The sequence below is a fragment of the Thunnus thynnus genome, chromosome 9, assembly GCF_963924715.1.
Source record: "Thunnus thynnus chromosome 9, fThuThy2.1, whole genome shotgun sequence".
Taxonomy (NCBI): Eukaryota; Metazoa; Chordata; class Actinopteri; order Scombriformes; family Scombridae; genus Thunnus; species Thunnus thynnus.
Window position 1 is genome coordinate 8577430 of NC_089525.1, and position 18300 is coordinate 8595729.

General features: G+C 38.5%; 2 protein-coding genes across 2 annotated transcripts; both read right to left on the reverse strand.

Moving 5' to 3' along the window:
• Window positions 1-3114: 3114 nt before the first annotated feature.
• On the reverse strand, window positions 3115-7729 carry fnta (farnesyltransferase, CAAX box, subunit alpha). Its single transcript, XM_067598645.1, has 9 exons — window positions 7435-7729; window positions 6858-6943; window positions 6300-6414; window positions 5794-5898; window positions 5463-5589; window positions 5072-5220; window positions 4881-4943; window positions 4408-4594; window positions 3115-4114 (listed from the first exon to the last, which is right to left on the reverse strand). Exons 1-9 carry the CDS (start codon window positions 7560-7562, stop codon window positions 3971-3973), a joined length of 1104 nt encoding a protein of 367 aa, XP_067454746.1. The 5' UTR covers window positions 7563-7729; the 3' UTR covers window positions 3115-3970.
• Window positions 7730-8754: 1025 nt separating this feature from the next.
• aup1 (AUP1 lipid droplet regulating VLDL assembly factor) lies at window positions 8755-17825 on the reverse strand. The gene is made up of 12 exons (XM_067598644.1): window positions 17469-17825; window positions 15994-16131; window positions 15003-15153; window positions 14113-14300; window positions 13145-13217; window positions 12540-12613; window positions 12026-12092; window positions 11649-11751; window positions 11401-11538; window positions 11055-11194; window positions 10697-10785; window positions 8755-9125 (listed from the first exon to the last, which is right to left on the reverse strand). Exons 1-12 carry the CDS (start codon window positions 17507-17509, stop codon window positions 9080-9082), a joined length of 1248 nt encoding a protein of 415 aa, XP_067454745.1. The 5' UTR covers window positions 17510-17825; the 3' UTR covers window positions 8755-9079.
• Between the last annotated feature and the right edge of the window lie 475 nt (window positions 17826-18300).

An 18300-nucleotide genomic window follows, 5' to 3' on the forward strand; every position in this document is an offset into this window, starting at 1 on the left:
CAATTAATGCAGCTTTAATTGGGACATGGTGATAATATTGCGGTATAACATTGTTTTTTTAGGCTACTTCTTCATTTAATGGCTTCATATGGAAGTTCCTTGTAAACAACTGCCTTTAAAAAAAATGAAAAGAAGCTCATTAGACTCAGTTGGATGGACTGTTTGTGTACTAATATTTAAAGGCTTTTTGAAAGCTGTCCCACCCTGAGGAGAATAACAATCTCTATGAAACACTAAATCTTTCTAGCTTTAGAGCAGAAAAAAAGACAGAATACTGGAATATAGTATTGGGTTTAAAAAAAACAATAGTGGCCACTTAAATAGTCTGAAGCTAACCACCATTATTGTATTATCAATACTTTTACAAGTGTTACCATCACTATTATCAGCCATTGTCTAAAAGTAAATGAATCCTTCACATAATCAAAATCAGTCAATTTAATACTTATGTTCATTTAAATTTGCACTACTTGATGTAATAATAGACTCACATCACCCAACTATAAATATGTTTAATTGGTTTCCATGGAGCGACTTTTAATAAAAGAACTTGTGGGTATTTTTTTTTAAGGAAGTAAGAGTAAAGGGAACAAACAATCAATGGAGAGTGACAGTTTCTACAACTAACTCAATTGAAGAAATCAGTTTAAATCATAAAGATGCTGCTGGAGCAAAGTCTGATCATTCAACATCCCACTCATTTCATTTTGTTATGCTTAAAAAAAATAAATCATCTTCAATAAATCAGACACTGACTGGTTGGACTGGAGGCAGCAGATACAGATGAAACTAGATTATGTAATACCTAAAAGTCCTTTTTTTTCACATTCAGTTCGCTGTGGCTGCTCCGCTACGCCTTAAAGAAGATTAATAGCAGTATTTGTTTAATGAATATCCATGTAGTTTTTATTATGAGATTTTTTTCCCCCCTTCTCCACTCCAGAGCAGTGCTGGGATGATGATGATGATGGTAATGATGATGATCAGACTATTACAGCAGTTCATTAGTAAGAAAGAAGAGGTGAAGATCAGAGAGAATAGCGTGGTGGTTAATGATGATGATCGCATGATCCCAACAGTCTACAAAGGAGTTTTCTGAGTAATATTTGAGTCAGAGAGGGGTACGACAAACAACAAACATCCCCAGAATCAAACATGGGGCGTTGATATGTGGCTAAACCACTTGCCCACCTGGACACACCTTCAAGGGAGTTAAATATGTGGTGATCAGGTAAAACTTGGTGATCTGGTTTAAGTATTTGCCAGAAAGTGGAGGAGAAGGTAGTGGGGAGTCTATGACCCATTTAGACAGAGTGCAGAGTCTATAAAAACTGTCTATAAAAGCTGATCCCACCTGGACCTTCTTCCTGTATTGTAAGACACCTGACAGACAGCAGCTGAGGTGTGAAATGGTCGTTTGATTTAATAGGATCTTTTAAATTTGTGTATTTGCATTGATTAACTTGCTTGCTAACCTATTCATTGTAATTGTTTACTGCACCCATTTTTTGGCCTGAATTTCAGTGTTTCCACTGAGCATTTTTTGGTGTTCCCAAGAGGATTTATTAAAATTTCAATTCATTATAAATAAAACCTTTGTTTTCGGGTCTTGTGTATTTGGTTATTGTTTGGTCACATTAAAGGATTTTAATCTTACACAGCTTTTAGATGATGAAACAGCCAGAGAAGATAATCAGCCCACTGAATCCTCTCATCTCCTCCAAGTGTCTGAAGGTATTAAACAGTGAGACAGGTGATGGGCATGTCACATGGAGTCACAAGTTTTTGCCGAGGTAGCAGGTTCCTTTCATCTGAGCTTCTACTGTCTGTTTTCTTTATTGAATCACAATGTGGAAATACAGTATTTATGCAAATATGTGCCCCCTCAAAAATCATACATGTGCTGTCAGGAGGCTGCAGAATCCCACACAGGATAAGCAGCCTTTTCTACCGTTTATAAGAAACAGATTCCTCAGAGGCAAGCCGGATCTCATCCAGGTCTGTACTGGTCTCCTGTTGATCCACTGTGTTTGTGCATGCATTTTATTAAAAAAAAGTAGCCAGTGGCACCACAAGCTCTCATGATAACTGCTGTAGCGGGCATCGCATACGGACACCAGAACAGGAGACAGATTTTTGGCTGCAGTCTCTCATCTTCACCTGTATCTAATAACTTCCGTAGCCTGCAGATGCAAGGAAAGCTGAGTGGTTTGTTTTGACTTGTGCTGGGTTTAATTAGTATTTTAATTACAGACTGTCTGGGCCCCTTTTTGTTTTCTCTTTCTGGCTTTAACCACTAGGGAGCACTGTCCTCCAAACAATGCTTTTGAAGTGATGCAGCGGGTACCTGATCTGTTTTGTTTAATGAGCTCTTATTAAACAAAGTGGCTGCCTCACACTCATTTAGACTGACACAAATAACACATATAACTACAACATTTTTATCCAAGGACAAGGGGAGAAATCTTTCAGGTTGGCTGGAATATAATATTTATTAAATCTCATATTCATTAACCTGTAGTTTTATTGCATGTCAGCAGATAACCTATATAGTTTTTACTCTGTGATGACACCATGTCGTCTAGCTTTATGTTCTGTCGTGTTACAACTGCTGATGACGTGTACTCGCTTAAGATCTTGTGAACAACACATCACAGTGTCGCTCACACTGAGGAAAAGCAGAGAAAAGCAAGCAGTGCAACTCTAATATCAAGAATCTAGAGAAGCTGTAATTACACACTGCTGGCACTCTGGCTGCTTGGTTAGAAACTGGAGGGGATGGATTGTGTTGTAGTGTCAGCAGAAGTAGAAACAGCTGCATGTAGTGGAGTTAATCCATTTCCTGGCTCCGAGGGAGTCCAGGACATGAGGTTGTGTGTCAATACATGTGCTGTATGTGTCCTTGGTTAGCTCAGTTTTCTCCTGGCAGCACAGCTCAGAGGACTAAACTCTGCCCAAGAGCAAGAAAGTGGCTCATTTAAAGATATGGATTTGGACAAAGGAAGAGCTGTGACGTTATGCGAGTCATTGATCAGAATGCAGCAGCGTACCACTGCATCTCATCTCTCAGCTGCTTTATTATTACCGATAAATACTAACACAAACCACTCTCAGTATTACTACAAACAGTTTTATTCTTGTGTTTCATGATACTTTTTTCCCTCCGTTAAAACACAGTTACATGTATTCTCCAACCAACACCATTGAACAAACAAAAAATGTAGCAGATGTGAAGAGTGGGTTTACATGCACACAATACTCCATTCAAAGTCTTATTTGGAGTTTAGTCACTACTGTGTGTCTGTTCCAAAATATTGCCGTATAACTGTCTTAGGTTACCAAACAACTAATAAATTACATTTAAAAATACCACTTCGGAATAAGATACATGTCCTATTCTCCTACTGATAGAATTTCTTTCTCTAATCAGATATATAACTTCAGATGTGAATCTACAATCACTCACAAAGACTATAAATTGAATGAAGTGTGCATGCAAACATACTCACAGAGGCTGCTGTCAAACAGACCCATAACTTCAGAAGACAGACTGGTATATCCAGATTAAATAAAAATGCAAAAGGTGATGATAAACTGGCTGACTCATTTCCAATTCATGATGTATGACAGCTTAATGTGTAGTTTCATGGTTCCTGTTCTTACTTTAGATTAGGGTGTGCAAAGGTAAAAAATAATCGACAACACTGAGTTTTCTATGCAACATTTGTAAATAAGATTTTAGTGAGAGAAGGACTTCCATGTATGATTTGCATTGTAACTGTTTGATGTCAGTGTCCTTGTCTTCCCTAAATGACCTTTTGTTAGTGGTTACTTGAAGAAACTTCTTCAGCGATGTACATTATAGCAATTTACAGTAATATAAGACTGCCAGTTGGCTCTGCTGAGGGTATTAACGAAGCAGGACAGGAGTGGAAATGGTGTTAAGTCTCCCAGGGGTCTAGTTCATGTCCTACTGCCCACATGTCGGGGCTGAAGGTTCAGGGTCATCTGCCAGAGGCTCACGGGTTCCGTATTTGCTCTTTAATGAACGTCCCAAAAACAGCCAGTACTCCTTACGGACCGTGTCCTTCTCCTGCGCCAGGAGTTCACAAATCTTGAATAGATAGAACAAACACAGGAAGGGTCAGAAAACAACAAGAACGGCATCATTTTAGGGCTCAATGTTTATTTCTAAAACAAGAAAATGCTGATCTCCCACAGACAGTTATCAGCAAGCAACAAGAGTCTTTATGGCAAAGATTAAACACGTGCTAGATGTCAGAAATCAACAGTCATAATTACCAAGTTGCAATAGTTTCTAAGGCTGATTTGGTAAATTTTGATTACAAAAACAGCCTTAGAAATTATTTGTGTTAAAAAAAATCTTTTTGTTAACAAATCTCTTACTTCTAGAGCCCTTCTTAAGGTCTCCTTTCGTTCTTCTGCATTTTCTTTTTGATCGCCGTTCTCCAAGGCATCCTCGTAGCAATCAAAGAGAAACGCTAGAAGGTAAGGTGAACAATGCGTCTCCTTCAGCTCTAGGACTTTCTCCAGCAGGCCCGGCTGGGACGACAGACCTCTGTCTGGCAGCATCCTTAAAAAAAAAAAAAAAAAAAATGAAAAAAAGGGGGGATACTGTCAGTGAGCTTTTCTGTTTTTAATGATTCTCCACTTGATTTTTACCCCTGTAGCGTGTAAATATTGTCAATGTCTGAATGGGGATGGCTCTCTGATATATCTGAGGTTTAATTTGAAGAAATATTTCAGACGGTGAAACAGATGCATAAATTCATAATAAAACAAATATACCAATGTTTTTCTCCATGCAGATTTCCTGGGTACTTTGATATATGGTATACAAAATGCGTTTTACATCTTACCCTTTCAAATAGTTCCATGCGCTTTCATTGTGGGGAGCTTTCTTGATCTGGGTCAGACAATACCTGGAATACAGAAGGGGAAAAGGAATTAGTCAATTGTATGCAGAAAAAATAATCAACTTTCATCCAACTTCAAAGGTGCAAATTAACCGTGTGACCAAATCTTGTAGATTTTTAAGAAAAGTGCTTACTGAATCTCCCTCTCCAGTATGGCTGGATCAGAGAAGCCTGTAGTGTGAGAAATTACAAAATGCCTCTGGTTCCACGAGGAGTTATTCCTCACGTCTTCTTCCAAGAGGTTCTCCACAAACTCTAGCTCATTGTCCCACAGTTTGTACTCCTGAGGATTGAACAGGACAAATGTTGGCAGCGCACTTGTTTGTGTAATCATGTAGTGCTTTTAGTGGTGGCCCTGCAATGCCTGAAACAATTACTGACCAAAGAAGGACTCAAACAACACACCAAAAAACAAACAAATATGTAGAGGATTTAGTCTGGCAGAGTACGCTGGCTGTGGGCAGAAAACTGGATCTCAGCCCTCAGATATAAAGCCAAATTCTGCTCAGAGCTCCCAACACCTACCTGGATGACCCATTGTCTGTGCTGCCAGGCGTGGTAGTTCTTTGCATCTTGGCTGAGAATGTCCGCAATGAACTCCAGCTCCTCTGAGGGGTCGTTCAACCACTCTACTACCATACGTCTGTGATGCCTGGAAGAGGAGTCCAGATAACTTATTTTCAAATGTTTTCATTCAACCGAATAATTTTAGAAATAATATTTTTGAGGAAAAACTCCAGTTATTTTCAAACCTATTTCCTCATTTAAGCCTTTGCAAACAAACACTTTATGAGTAAAAATGTTTTGTCCAATAATGTCACATAATTCAACACCTGATTACTCTGCCGGCACTTACCAGACTTGGTAGTTTTTGGGTTGCTCCTCAATGATGGCAGTAATGTACCTCATCTCCTCCCTCAGGTCTTTTGTCAGCGCTTGCAGTAATACTCGCCTGTAGTGCCTGCACATTTTCACAAATGAAAGATCTGTTTATATTTATGCCACACAGACGCCATTGTCTTTTTGAAACACAGTAAATCATATGTAAATGAAGTAACTATTTGAAAAGTTGTTCATTAACAGCCCTACGCATCACATACCCAGAGAGCCAAAGATAAAATAAACACCTTAGCTGTGGAGGTGCAGCTTTTATGAGTCACAGCCCAGCATCTAAAGGAGAAATTGCTCTTTCCAATTTGTTCAAATATTCTCAAAATCTTTTGAAAAGAAATCTATAAACTAAGACTTTTAAAAGAAAATCATCTCTTTGGTTGTTTCTGTTCCCCACCATGTTGAGGTGAAATGAGACATTGCTAAAAAGTAAACTTTTTTTTCCATATTCCAAACATGCAGCATGCTCACCACACTGTGTAATTTGCCGCATTTAGCTCAATGGCATCTGCTGTCAAGGCGAAAGCTCGCTCGCTTCTTTCATCATTCTTCAGGAGTGCACGGAAATAGTCATAAACATCAGAGACTGTTGGAAGAAGTGAATATACATTAGTTTTAAACTGTGAATGTCACTGACAGGGTTTTACTACTAATTATTTGTTTTGTCTGCGGCTTCTAGCTTCTAGTGGTCGGTTGTTTAGATGTGCAGCTTGCAGAAAAAAGTTTGCATCTATCAATTCAGAAAGATCGGGAACAGCATGCATTATTTATACTAGATTGTAAGGCAGTGCTGCATATTCTACTTGTAGTTTCATAGAATGAGAGTGAAAGTAAAAATAGTATTGACTCGTTTGAATTGCCCCATCTGAAAAGAAGGACTGTAATGCTCAGAAAAACATGCTGAAACATGTCAGTTATTTCTTTTGTCATGTTGCAAGCTACAGTATGTTGATTGAATCTGCAAGCGGCTTCCCACTTTCACCCTCTGAGACTCATAGTACTGTATGTGTCTCTTTGTAACAATCTTACACTTTTCAGAGTAGGCGATCTTCACTACAGGATTTGGTCCATCATCCTGAGGAACAGGCTCCAGGTCTGCCCACTCCTTTCTGTCTCTGAAACACACAAACACGGGGGCGGATTACTGGCTGCTGTCCTACAGTACCGCCTGAAGGCAGCTAATGTAGGTAGTAGCTACTGCTCTTTACGCTTCCAGCTGTTTTAGTTTATCAAATGTAATAAGACAATTGATAGTAAAATAATGAATAAACGTTGTTGAGGACGTTACATTGACACATTTTATTTTAAATCTTAGTTAATGTCTGATATTATTATTCTTGGCAGGGGTGGGGACGGACTTGAAAAACTCAGCCATTCAATTAGCACAAGACTATTTCCATAAATGTCTGTTTGACGTTTTCTATTACTTCCAGTGACACATGTGGTAATGTAATTATGGCAGACGTTAATTAATCTTTGACATTAAACTTAAAAACCTTCCGTTAACGTGTTAATAAAAGAAATAGTAGTTAAGTTACCGTTAGGAAGCAGCTACCGAGCTAGCCACCCAAACCTTTCTAGAAACGTTAACAAACCCCTAAGTTACCTGTAAAACTTATATCGAGTCGGGTCCACAACAAAGTCATCCTCGAGGTGGTCCTCTGCCTCTACATTAAATTCTGTGTCCTCTTTGACGTCTACATATTGATTTGAAATATCCTCGACACCTGACATTGCTCTAACTTGCTAGCTGCTTAATCGCGTCTGTGTTTCGTGAGGAAAGAAGGGAACGTCACTTCCGGTGAGGCGGAAAGGGTTTCCTTTACGTACGGCGGGAAGTTTTGCACTTAGAACCTACAGCAGTGTTTGAGAATCATTAAAAATATAATCTGGTCGCAGAACAGATCCGCAGAGGCTCGACAGGTGTCCTGTTTAACACATTTGTCTACATTTCGAGGCTTTCCGACACCTCCTAGTGACGTTTTCGCTGAAACCTGACGCCACGTTCATGTGATATCGAAGTTATCGTAATTATGAGTGTCACCGTAATTTTTCACCTAATTGTACTGAAATCAAAAGACGAATGTGGATGTCTCACACCAACCAAAGACTGTTCGGTGTAACTATATTTAATGGATATTGTGTTACATCTTGAATACACAGTATTATAATCATCACACGACATGTTAATCTTCCTCTACCGTTTATCCCGTATGACGTGAACGCGGCAGCTGCCGAGATGTACCTTGAGACATGACTTATATATACAGTACACACGTCACTATTAAACTTTTTCAAATCATTTTTACAGTGGCATCCATAATTGAGAGGGCTTTCTTTCAGGGTTTCTCCGCAAATATAAATATTAATTCTAATTCAATCCGATCTCAGCTTCTTGACACTTCGATCGGTTTCAATAGGATCTGATCCATCCAGATGAAAATCAAAATCCATTTGATTTTTAGCTTGCTTAAGAGTTTCAAGAACCAACTGTGTAATTTCACATTCACATCATTTAATACACCAACAGTGCACGAATAAGCATTTCTCACCAATATCGCACACTTTTAGGTTCTTTTTGTGTGTTTGTGTACATCTCTCCACAAATTGGAGGGGACAATCTCGGGAATCTTCCACAATACTTGTCTTGAGCACCGCTGTGGGACCACAGAGGTTCAGTAGCACTAGTAGATTTACTCTTTGGCTCCCTCTTATGGCATGATTTTGCTATCTTGTATTTTGGGGAAATGCAGGCAAGCATGAATAGAAACTGGAAATGTAACAGCATGAAATGACATATAAAAACACATCATATAAAATTTACATTCCGACTTAATATGTTATCCTTGGAATATCTAAATCAAAGTTTAATAACAAAAGAGCAAAAATGACAACACATTTCTTATTTGGAATAATTTCCTGAAAGCAAGGTCAAGCTGAACTTTATTTTCATCAACGACTCTGGACATTATAAAAATAAATAGATGATTCACAGTCAGTGGATCGTAATACAAATTGTTATCAAAATGATGTATCAGCCAGAATGAAGAATTAAACACATGCATAATCACCATTCCATCAACCTGTACATTTTCAGAGTACTTGTCTCCATTATTTGCAATTAACAAAATCTGTTTTTCCAACAGAACCTGTTGACAGAATATAAAATCACCATTCAAATTAGACAGCTATGCAAGTTGAATATGCTTCTTTCTGACAAGTGTTCGATGATGGCTTGACCCAAAGTATGTTCACTGACTGTCTTCTTGATCCAATCCGTGTTTTTCAATGTAGCGCCTGGAAGAGAAAAAAAGATAAAACCAACAGTCATATGTTAACTAGATTTTAAGAAGAGTTTAGTATTTATTTTAATCTATAATCTATCAAGACCTTGTATAGATGGTTAATGTGAGACAAACACTACTTCATTACAGACTGGGTATGTAACAACTTTCTAACTGCTTCTGGCCTCATTGTGGTTGAAATCCACATGGTCATGTCAGTGCCTTTCTTTATCACTACAAACGAGTCCTTTCACATTACACAGTTAAACCATTGTTAATATAAAAATATTGATCAGTGTAACTTTAAAGTTACACTGGGTATTTGTGTGCTGTGTCGCCTCCGATGTGATGAGGTATCTGATCAAAAACCTTCATGAACGACAGACGGGTGACAAATTAAAGGAAAAACTGGTCCAGGTCTGAATGCTTGACCCCTACAGTGAGGGGATCTGGTGGCTCTGTTATGCTTTGTGGGGCATTTTGCTAGCATGGTTTGGGTCCACTTGTCCCCTTAAAGGGAAGGGTCACTGCAAATCAATACAAAGTTGTTCTGAGTGATCACCTTTATCCCATGATGAAACATTTCTATCCTGATGGGAGTGGTCTCTTCCAGGATGACAATTCCCCAATTCACAGGCCACAAGGAGTCACTGAATGGTTTGTTGAGTATGAAAATGATGTGAATGATATGCTATGACCTTCACAGTCACCAGATCTCAACCCAACTGAACACCTATGGGAGATTTTGGACTGACGTGTTAGACAGCGTTCTCCACCACCATCATCAAAACACCAAATGAGGGAATATCTTTTGGAAGAATGGTGTTCCTCAGACTTGGCATTGATTCTACATGTCTCTGAACTCTACTGGAGGGATTAACACCATTCTTAGACACTTAGACCCTTCCCTCTAAGGGGACAAGTGGACCCAAACCATACCAGCAAAATGCCCCACAAAGCATAACAGAGCCACCAGATCCCCTCACTGTAGGGGTCAAGCATTCAGACCTGTCACTCAGATCTGTCACCCGTCTGTGCAGTATTATCAGATGACATCAGTCTTCCTGGTTCCCAACGCTTTCTGCCAACGTCAAGTTGAGACAGTTAAAAAATCTCATGTTCGTCAACCCCCTTTTCTTTGAGTGAACTGTTCTTTCACTGCTGTTTTAGAGACAGCCTGGATTTCAGAACAAATCTGTAGGGTCTAAATTAGTGAAGACAGGTGTATTTTTCATGAGACTTGTGCCTTCTGCAGCTTTAACAGTATGTAGAATCAGTACTGAGTGACAGACACGACACTAGGAATGAATTCAAAGTAAATCTCAATCCAAATGAATATTGCACAATTCTAAAATGTGCAAAATGAAGTAGAAGTTGGCTTTTCTTTGAGGTGTCTTATTAACATGAACTGAACAGACATGGAGTCTTTTCAATTAGTGCAGAAATATTTGATAAAAAAAAAATTGCAGAGACTTACGGAAAAGTTAATTTCACCATTCTGTAGCTGAACCTTTTGCTATTTCTACATAAATGATCAAGCAATCTCTTTGTGACACAATATTGCTAATGGTAAGAAAATCTCACCGTCTTGCAAAATTATACAGCGCTTCTTTTCTCTCTTGGAGAGACAAATGTCTGTCAGCTGGTGATCTCCCAAAAGATTTGGCAGCAGGCTGTGGATGACAGAAAAGGGAATCATAAATTTCATAAAAAACAAAAAGCTTGATAGATTCAGCATTTGGACACGAATGAACAGTCAATGTGTGACTTCATGCAGCAGCTGTACTAAAATTCCCAACATTTAAATGCTTATATACAACTTTTAATTCCCCAGCAGTCAAATAGAGAATATGAATCTCATGTGTTCACGGATGCTCAAATGGCTCCTAAATCATAAATTCTCCAGTTGGAGAGCTCAGACTGTATAATCAAAGAGTGAAACCTTTATGGTAGGAGCAGAACCAGAGGAATAGGAGCTGTTCTTCGAAGGCCCAAATGTTGACGTCCCAGTTGCTTCCATTGGTGTTTCGTCCTTGTTCTCCAGCAGATTTGTTATGGTGGTGTCAACACAATTGGTTTTTGCTGTACAAAATCAAGACGAAACTCTTAAGTGCACAGCAATTAAGACCATATTCAAGTTGTTATGGATGTGTTACAAATAAGGAGGGAGTGACCCGTTTCAGGAAGAATGAACAGGACAGATGGTGGAGCAGAGTAAACAACAACGACGACAGTATACTTCAGTAGGCTGCACTGACATGTAAACTTGCACTGACATTGTGCCTTACCTAAGTCCTTTGTGATGACATTGAGTGGGACATGAGGCAGCACGTCCTTCACCTGTTGGGCCATCTTAGCAATCCTGTGGTCATCTGCTCCCAGACTCTGGACCATGAAGCCAAGGCCAATAGAGCCCGGTCTGACACCTAAGGTGAAAAATACAACAGCTGAAATCTGAACAAAACTCAAATACAATCTGCTGAATCTTCTACAGGCACAGAATCAGATGTGTTGGGTGATTATATGATTTTCTTACTTGTAGCTGTTTGTGGTACGATGTGTCTTTTCCTTTTGATGTGCTCTGCTTTATCAGCTTTAGTGATCTTTGTAGACACCAAGCCAAGTTCACAGGCTAGCAGCTGAAAACAAGAACACACAATAATCACAATCTGCAGCACAAATGGAGTAAAAGAGATACGGGTGGATTTAATATAGGGGGAGATTATACATCTAATTATGTGCTTTTTGGGAATTACAGTCAGATCTTTTAAGTTTACTAAACAGATACAGTTATCAAGCTCAGATAATTGCATGAATTGTGAATACTGTATGACATGTACTCCTTCATATTTGTTTAACCTTTAAGCATTTGGCCTTTATACTCTTTTACTCTACTGGCAAACATTATTTTACCTCCTGGACTTTGTTGGCAAACTCCTGCGTGGACTCTCCATCTTGTCTGGATACTGTTGGGAGCCAACTGGGGTGAAACGGAAAAACAAAAAAGCGATGTTAGGAAATAATTCTGACAGCAATTATGGCAGGAGAAATGTTTAAAATCACCAGGAGACTTTTCAGAGACTGAATTTGTGCCTCAAGAGTATTAAAAAATTACTTATGAAAGAAATGAAGTTTTAATAGTATTTATGAGTGAAAGAGGTCAAAGTCATGCTGATTAATCAATATTACTGGATGGAGATATAGAAGATGAGCCAGACGTTGTTTGGGATTCAAAAGCAAAGTATTTTTATCAGCCTTTGCTTTCTTTCTTCTGCTCCAGGAGCATTCGGTAGTTTTGAGAATCTAGTTTATGTAACTGTCATCCCCACAAAACCACCTCAGTTCACAAGAGAAGCTCTGTGGAATATCATGATTCGACTTTACAAAACTGTTGCTGATAGAAATAATGATACAAATTATTTAGTACCTTACATGATACACTGTACATGGAGCAAAAAATGTCCACAAAAGCTCCATCAGCCAACTGGAATCTGGTGTGCTCTGTGGATGTCAAAAACACAAATATAGTCAAAGATAGTGTTATATTACATGTATGTACTCAGGGATATGGACAATATTAGCTTTGGTGGGTTGTCCTGGTCACCCAAACAATCACACAACAATTCAAAAATATCCTCTCTGATTGTAAAAGCCCAACATTATCCACTGCTGCACACAAACACAAGACTGCATTATTCTTTGATCCGAGTACTGAAATGGCTGAATCAGATTTACACAGCCAACACTAATCTGCTTCCTGCTGCTTCCAAGAAACTTCACTCATTTTGTAATGATTTTTCATAGCTGGGGATCAATAGTTACATGGTTTGAATGTCATTACTAAGCAAGTTGTTTATTGTCATCTGTAATGGAACCACAGGAAGGTATACGATTAAATTCTTGTACCTAGAAATCTCTTCTCCTTGCATAACACTCAAATATTCCAAACAGAATACAAGATGCAAACAGAGAATGATGTAAATACAGAATAAACTCTATTTTGTCTTAAAAAGCAAATTCAAATGACATTACCAAAGCAATCAATGGTCTGGTCACCCGTAAGGCCACAGGTTGAATGGACTCTGTCAGAGAGAAAGGCCAGGAACTGAGAGGAAAAAAAAAATATATAGTTCATTAGTTAGTGAGTCTGTGTGCTGTGAAGAAATAATGTTGGACATTCAAAACTTTGTTTCCTGAAGACAAATAAAATTCTGTGCACATGCCAGGTTTCTGTCCTTTGAAAACATTTATTAATTTAACACTGCAAGTCATGAAGAAAACATTCTGTCTAGTTTTGGTATGATTTAGTCATGTTTAGTGTGCAGTGAAAACTATTATAAACAGAATATCAAAACTCTGCAAACAAAAGCATTGCAGTATTCTTGATCTCATTATGGAGAGCTGTGAAGACCTTCCAGTCTTTTAGGTTTCAGTGCATCTCTGGGAGAATTGAGCTGAAGATAACCTGCTCTTGGTGATACTCAAATTAACAATAAAAATGACTCCATTTTGCAGCTGTTTTCACTTGCCTACACTGATTTCCCCGTAGAATTCTGGAGGGAAATTAGTAAAGGGAATCAACTGGCAACATAATTCATCTCTATCTCAAAGTGCTGTGGAAGATGGATCATTATCTATGGCTGGCTTGATTAAATCACTGTTTCTTTTTACAACTTAAGTCATGAGTATAAAGCCAAAATACCATTTCTTTGTCCTAAGATAGATAAATTGATCCCAATTAGTTACAACTGTGCTGGAGGACTGGTTTGATGATTGGAAGTGCATGTGGATGACTAAAACCAGAAACAAGCTAAAGAAAATTGGCATTTGTATTCATCTGATGTTTTCAATGTGGACTTCAATGGGTAACACTTTCCGCCAGTGTTGCATGGATCATCTCTGCTCAAAAATAATAACTGTGCTGTCCTCAGTGACGGGGATCAAAAAAGAGTTCTTACAGTGATTGGTTACAACCTGCAACAACACATGTTTGGACATACCTGAACTTGAGCAGGCCAGCACGGCCGTTTGTGGTGTCCTCTTCAGGAAACAGGAGCAAAGGTGGGGTGCCTTCAGTGGAGCAGTACCTCTGAAGAGACTCTCCTATCGCTCCCTGGCCAGATGCTGAATGGATTTCCATGAAACCTCTGGCCCAACACACAAAGCCTGTGGAGCCCTCTAACTGAGGCTAATGAGCAGAAAGACAGAGCAAGTTCACCGAACACTGCATTTACAATATTTAAGAGGAAGTTGCATGTTGAACTGACGAAAGAAGAAAAAAGGCAAAAGTAACTGACATACACGAGGACACTTTTCACCTCTGAGAGATAGCAAGATGGCCTAGACAGTGAGCAGGTAAAACTTTGACATGCTTTCATGCACCAGTGCACACCGTCTCCTCTGCAAACGTCCATGTGCCATCTGCAGCCTTTGATGCTTAACTACAAAACTAGATGCACTTTCATCCCTGCTGTTTCAGAGGGAGATCAGTCACAGTTCCTTTAAAAGTAACACTGACATGAAGGTATGAGGATCCTTTCTTTTAATGTTGGAGCATTTATGTGTGAGAGTGCATTTATTAACACAGGTTATAAGCAAAAAGAAAACTACAGAAATTAACTAAGTTTTTTGTAGGGCTAAACGATGAATAAGAAAACCGTAATAAATGAATACAGTTTATTTGCAGTTTTCAGCGAATATATTTAAATGTTTAAGATGTACATACAACGTTCACAGTAACATCATTGAAGACATGATAGTTGGTGCATGCTGACAAGTGCTAACTGGTGCAGAAAGCATGTAGGACTTACAATAGACAGATGCTCAAAATGTTCAAAATACACTGCATAACATGTTTTAACCAAGGAAAAAAATAATGTAGGACACTCACTGTATTGCAGGGGGTCAGGAGGTTGATTATGTTGTGATCAAACTCTGTCACATGATTGCATATGTACAGCTTGGTGTTTTTGTCTCTGGAGCGAGGGTTTTTCTGTCTCACGTGCATCCCCAGGACTGAGCACATCACCCTCACAATAAATCTAACAGAAGAAGAGAGAAAGAGAAGTGACAAGTGACTTTTCAATGATTTACAGCTTTGAAGGATGACCACAGTGACTTTATACTCTCACTGCACTACAGCAACAGTCATTCCCTTTATTTGAACATGGAGATTACTGTGATCAAGCTCTTATTTACAGGAGGCCACAGTGTAACAGACACATACCATATCAAACATATTGAGCACCCATTTGCCTTTATGGTAGTTAATGGGGTGGCTGGATTTAATGCAGTCATTATAGTTTTGAAAGGCAGCCATGCTGCAATTATTTTTACTGCTGCTAATGTAAAAAGTGTCATCAATGCTGTTCAAGCTAACATCAGTGAACAATTTATAAAATGTGTAATCGTTTATGATTCAGTATTGAAGACATTCAACCTTCTCTCAGATCTGTGTTTAAAAGCAGCCTTCAGTCTTTATTTTTCCTACAGATAGGAAAGTGTTAAAACATAAATATGCTGTCCATTTCCCTTCTTTTTTCCTCTTTGATTATCCTTACTCTTCTTTGTAGAAGAATGAGTATATTTTTATATCATTGCACATAAATGAATATACTGTTTTGGCTAATTGTTACTAAAACATATGCACTCAGTTTATTAGGAACACTTAACCAGTCCTGCAACAAACTCTATCTTAATAATGGAGTTCAGTTTCTGTTGAAACTGTTTTAGACAGGTGTCGATTCAACTTTATGGTTATTACGGAGGCTGTAGTTTGTGGTGCTGTTGGACTGTATCGCTCCACAGGGTAGATTAAAAGAGTGATTTTTGATTCATGTGATAAGTAAAAGATTTAAAAAAAGTATACTGCATAAACTTACCTTCTAACAAAACTTTCTGGAAGTGCACAGCTGACCAGGAACACGTGAACACCGATAAAAATCCGTATTAACATCAAACAAATGCCAACTGGAAAGTAAATCAGCAACAGCAGGAGAACAAGTGCATCTTTGGGAAACCTGTGCCAATAAAAAGGGTCAAAAGTTATACACATGGAAATTATAGACGTGGATCCAGCAAGAAAACGACAAATTCATTGCTAGTGAGATTTTGACAAATCACATGAATCACACTGAGACTTTGCAAACTTAGCTAGCCAAAAAAAAAAAAAAAAAATCTACAGTATGCCACAGTAATGATTATCTTTTTAAAAGATCAGTGATATAAGATGAAATCTGTCACACTCAAGAGCTCAGGATTCAATTTATTTTTATTCAATAAAATCTCCACACTTGGCCATTATGCATTACTGTAATATGTATTAGTATGAGTATCATAATTCATCACTGCTGATGAAGAAAACATCACCTATCTACTTCATTATAGATTGAGCATTACTGTGATTTTAGGTTTCACATTCAACCACAGTGTCCTCCTTTCATTTTCGACACTTTATTACACGTGTCTCTACGTGATTAACTCGGCAATTACATGCTAGAAATACTCGGGATTTTTTTTTGTGTGTGTGTGTTGTGTCCAAAAATCCAACAACATAATCAATACTGCTGCACCTACAGGCTTTATGTCCCACCTGCACTGACACGTATTTATTTCTGACGTTATTTGATGAAGTTATTCACACCACATACACAGAGGTGCATATGTTATATCAGCCTAGTGTATCTGCTTTGCAGAAGATTCAAGATCACTTCATTATCATTTCTCAGTACTCGCTTACATTGAAATCAAAGACCAAAATCTGTGCACTTGCAGAATAAACGACTTAAACAAACTTAACTACTAAAAGTATAAGATTGCTAAAAAATACATTGTAAGAACGTTTCAGAAACATAAAGGAATTATATAAAAACACACAAGTATAAAAGTCTTGTAATATCGGCAAAGTTAAACATGAGGTAGAGCAATGAGTTTCTGCCACAAGACATTTGACTGTTGTGAAAGTGATTGATGCAGTAATGGAGGCATGGTTTTCAGAAGCTAAAGTCTTTTAGAAAACTTCAATGTTGAAATTGTATGATGTCAAGTTCAACAGCCACCTCAGGTGAGCCTGTTGAAGCATTTTTTAAAATCTGATAACAGTGCGACGTGTCCATTGAAATTAGCATTACATAAGGTTGCATAATGAACGTTAGCAGAAACGTTAAAGCCGTTTAGCCAATAACACTTATTCGTCCGGAAACCTGTTAGCGAGGTTAGCTAACGTTAAATGCTACTGATATTATTCACTGTGTTTACTGAACCTAACTAACGTTGCAGGACAAAACTGTGGCTACTGAGCGTTGGCTAAAGGTTAACTGGGTAGCTTACATTATTTAGCCACCGTTAGCTGACTTACCGACGAAAGTCAAACATGTCTTCAACCCCCCGAGTCTCCATGTCCGCCAGCCGGTGCTATGACTGCAACAACAACCTACTCCCTAAAAATAAACTAGTCATAACGTTTCACGACGACAATTGTGTCATTCGGTGGGTAAACTGGCAGCTAAGGTTAGCGTTAGGTTACTGTTTCCCCGAGGAGCTGGCAAGATTGACAAAAAAAGCCGGTTTCGACAATCTAGCAGCAAGTTCACAATGTTAGCTTAGCAGTTGTCAACAAATGTTCCGTTCTTCTTTTTTTTTCTTCTTCTTTGGTTTTGCTGGCGGACAATGTTCCGTTCTGCTAGAGCTGCTAGGGGCAACAACACTTCCGGACCCGATCTTTCAGATTAAAACTGACACCTCTACAAAGTCTTCACTGACTGGAAGCTGAGCTGAACTCTGCTCAACATGCTCACGCTGCAAGTCTGAATACAGACCATAACCTGTGCGCTATCCTCATGCTTTCTTTGTCATCTGAACACTGTACACCAAAACCACCAGGCACAGGGACAGTTTCTTTCTCCCTGAAAACTATATAATACTGCAGTGGTGGAGGAAGTACTCAGATCCTTTACTTAAGTAAAAGTACTTATACAGCAATGTAAAAATGCTTAATTACAAGCAAAAGTCCTGCATGAAAAATCTTACTACTGTAAAAGTACATAAGTATTGTGAGCTTGATGTAGTTAAAGTATTGCGGTAAAAGTAGTGGTTTGGTCCTTCTGACTGATATATTATTATATATGACATCATTAGATTATTAATACTGAAGCATCAGTGTTAGAGCAGCATGTTACTGTTGTAGCTGC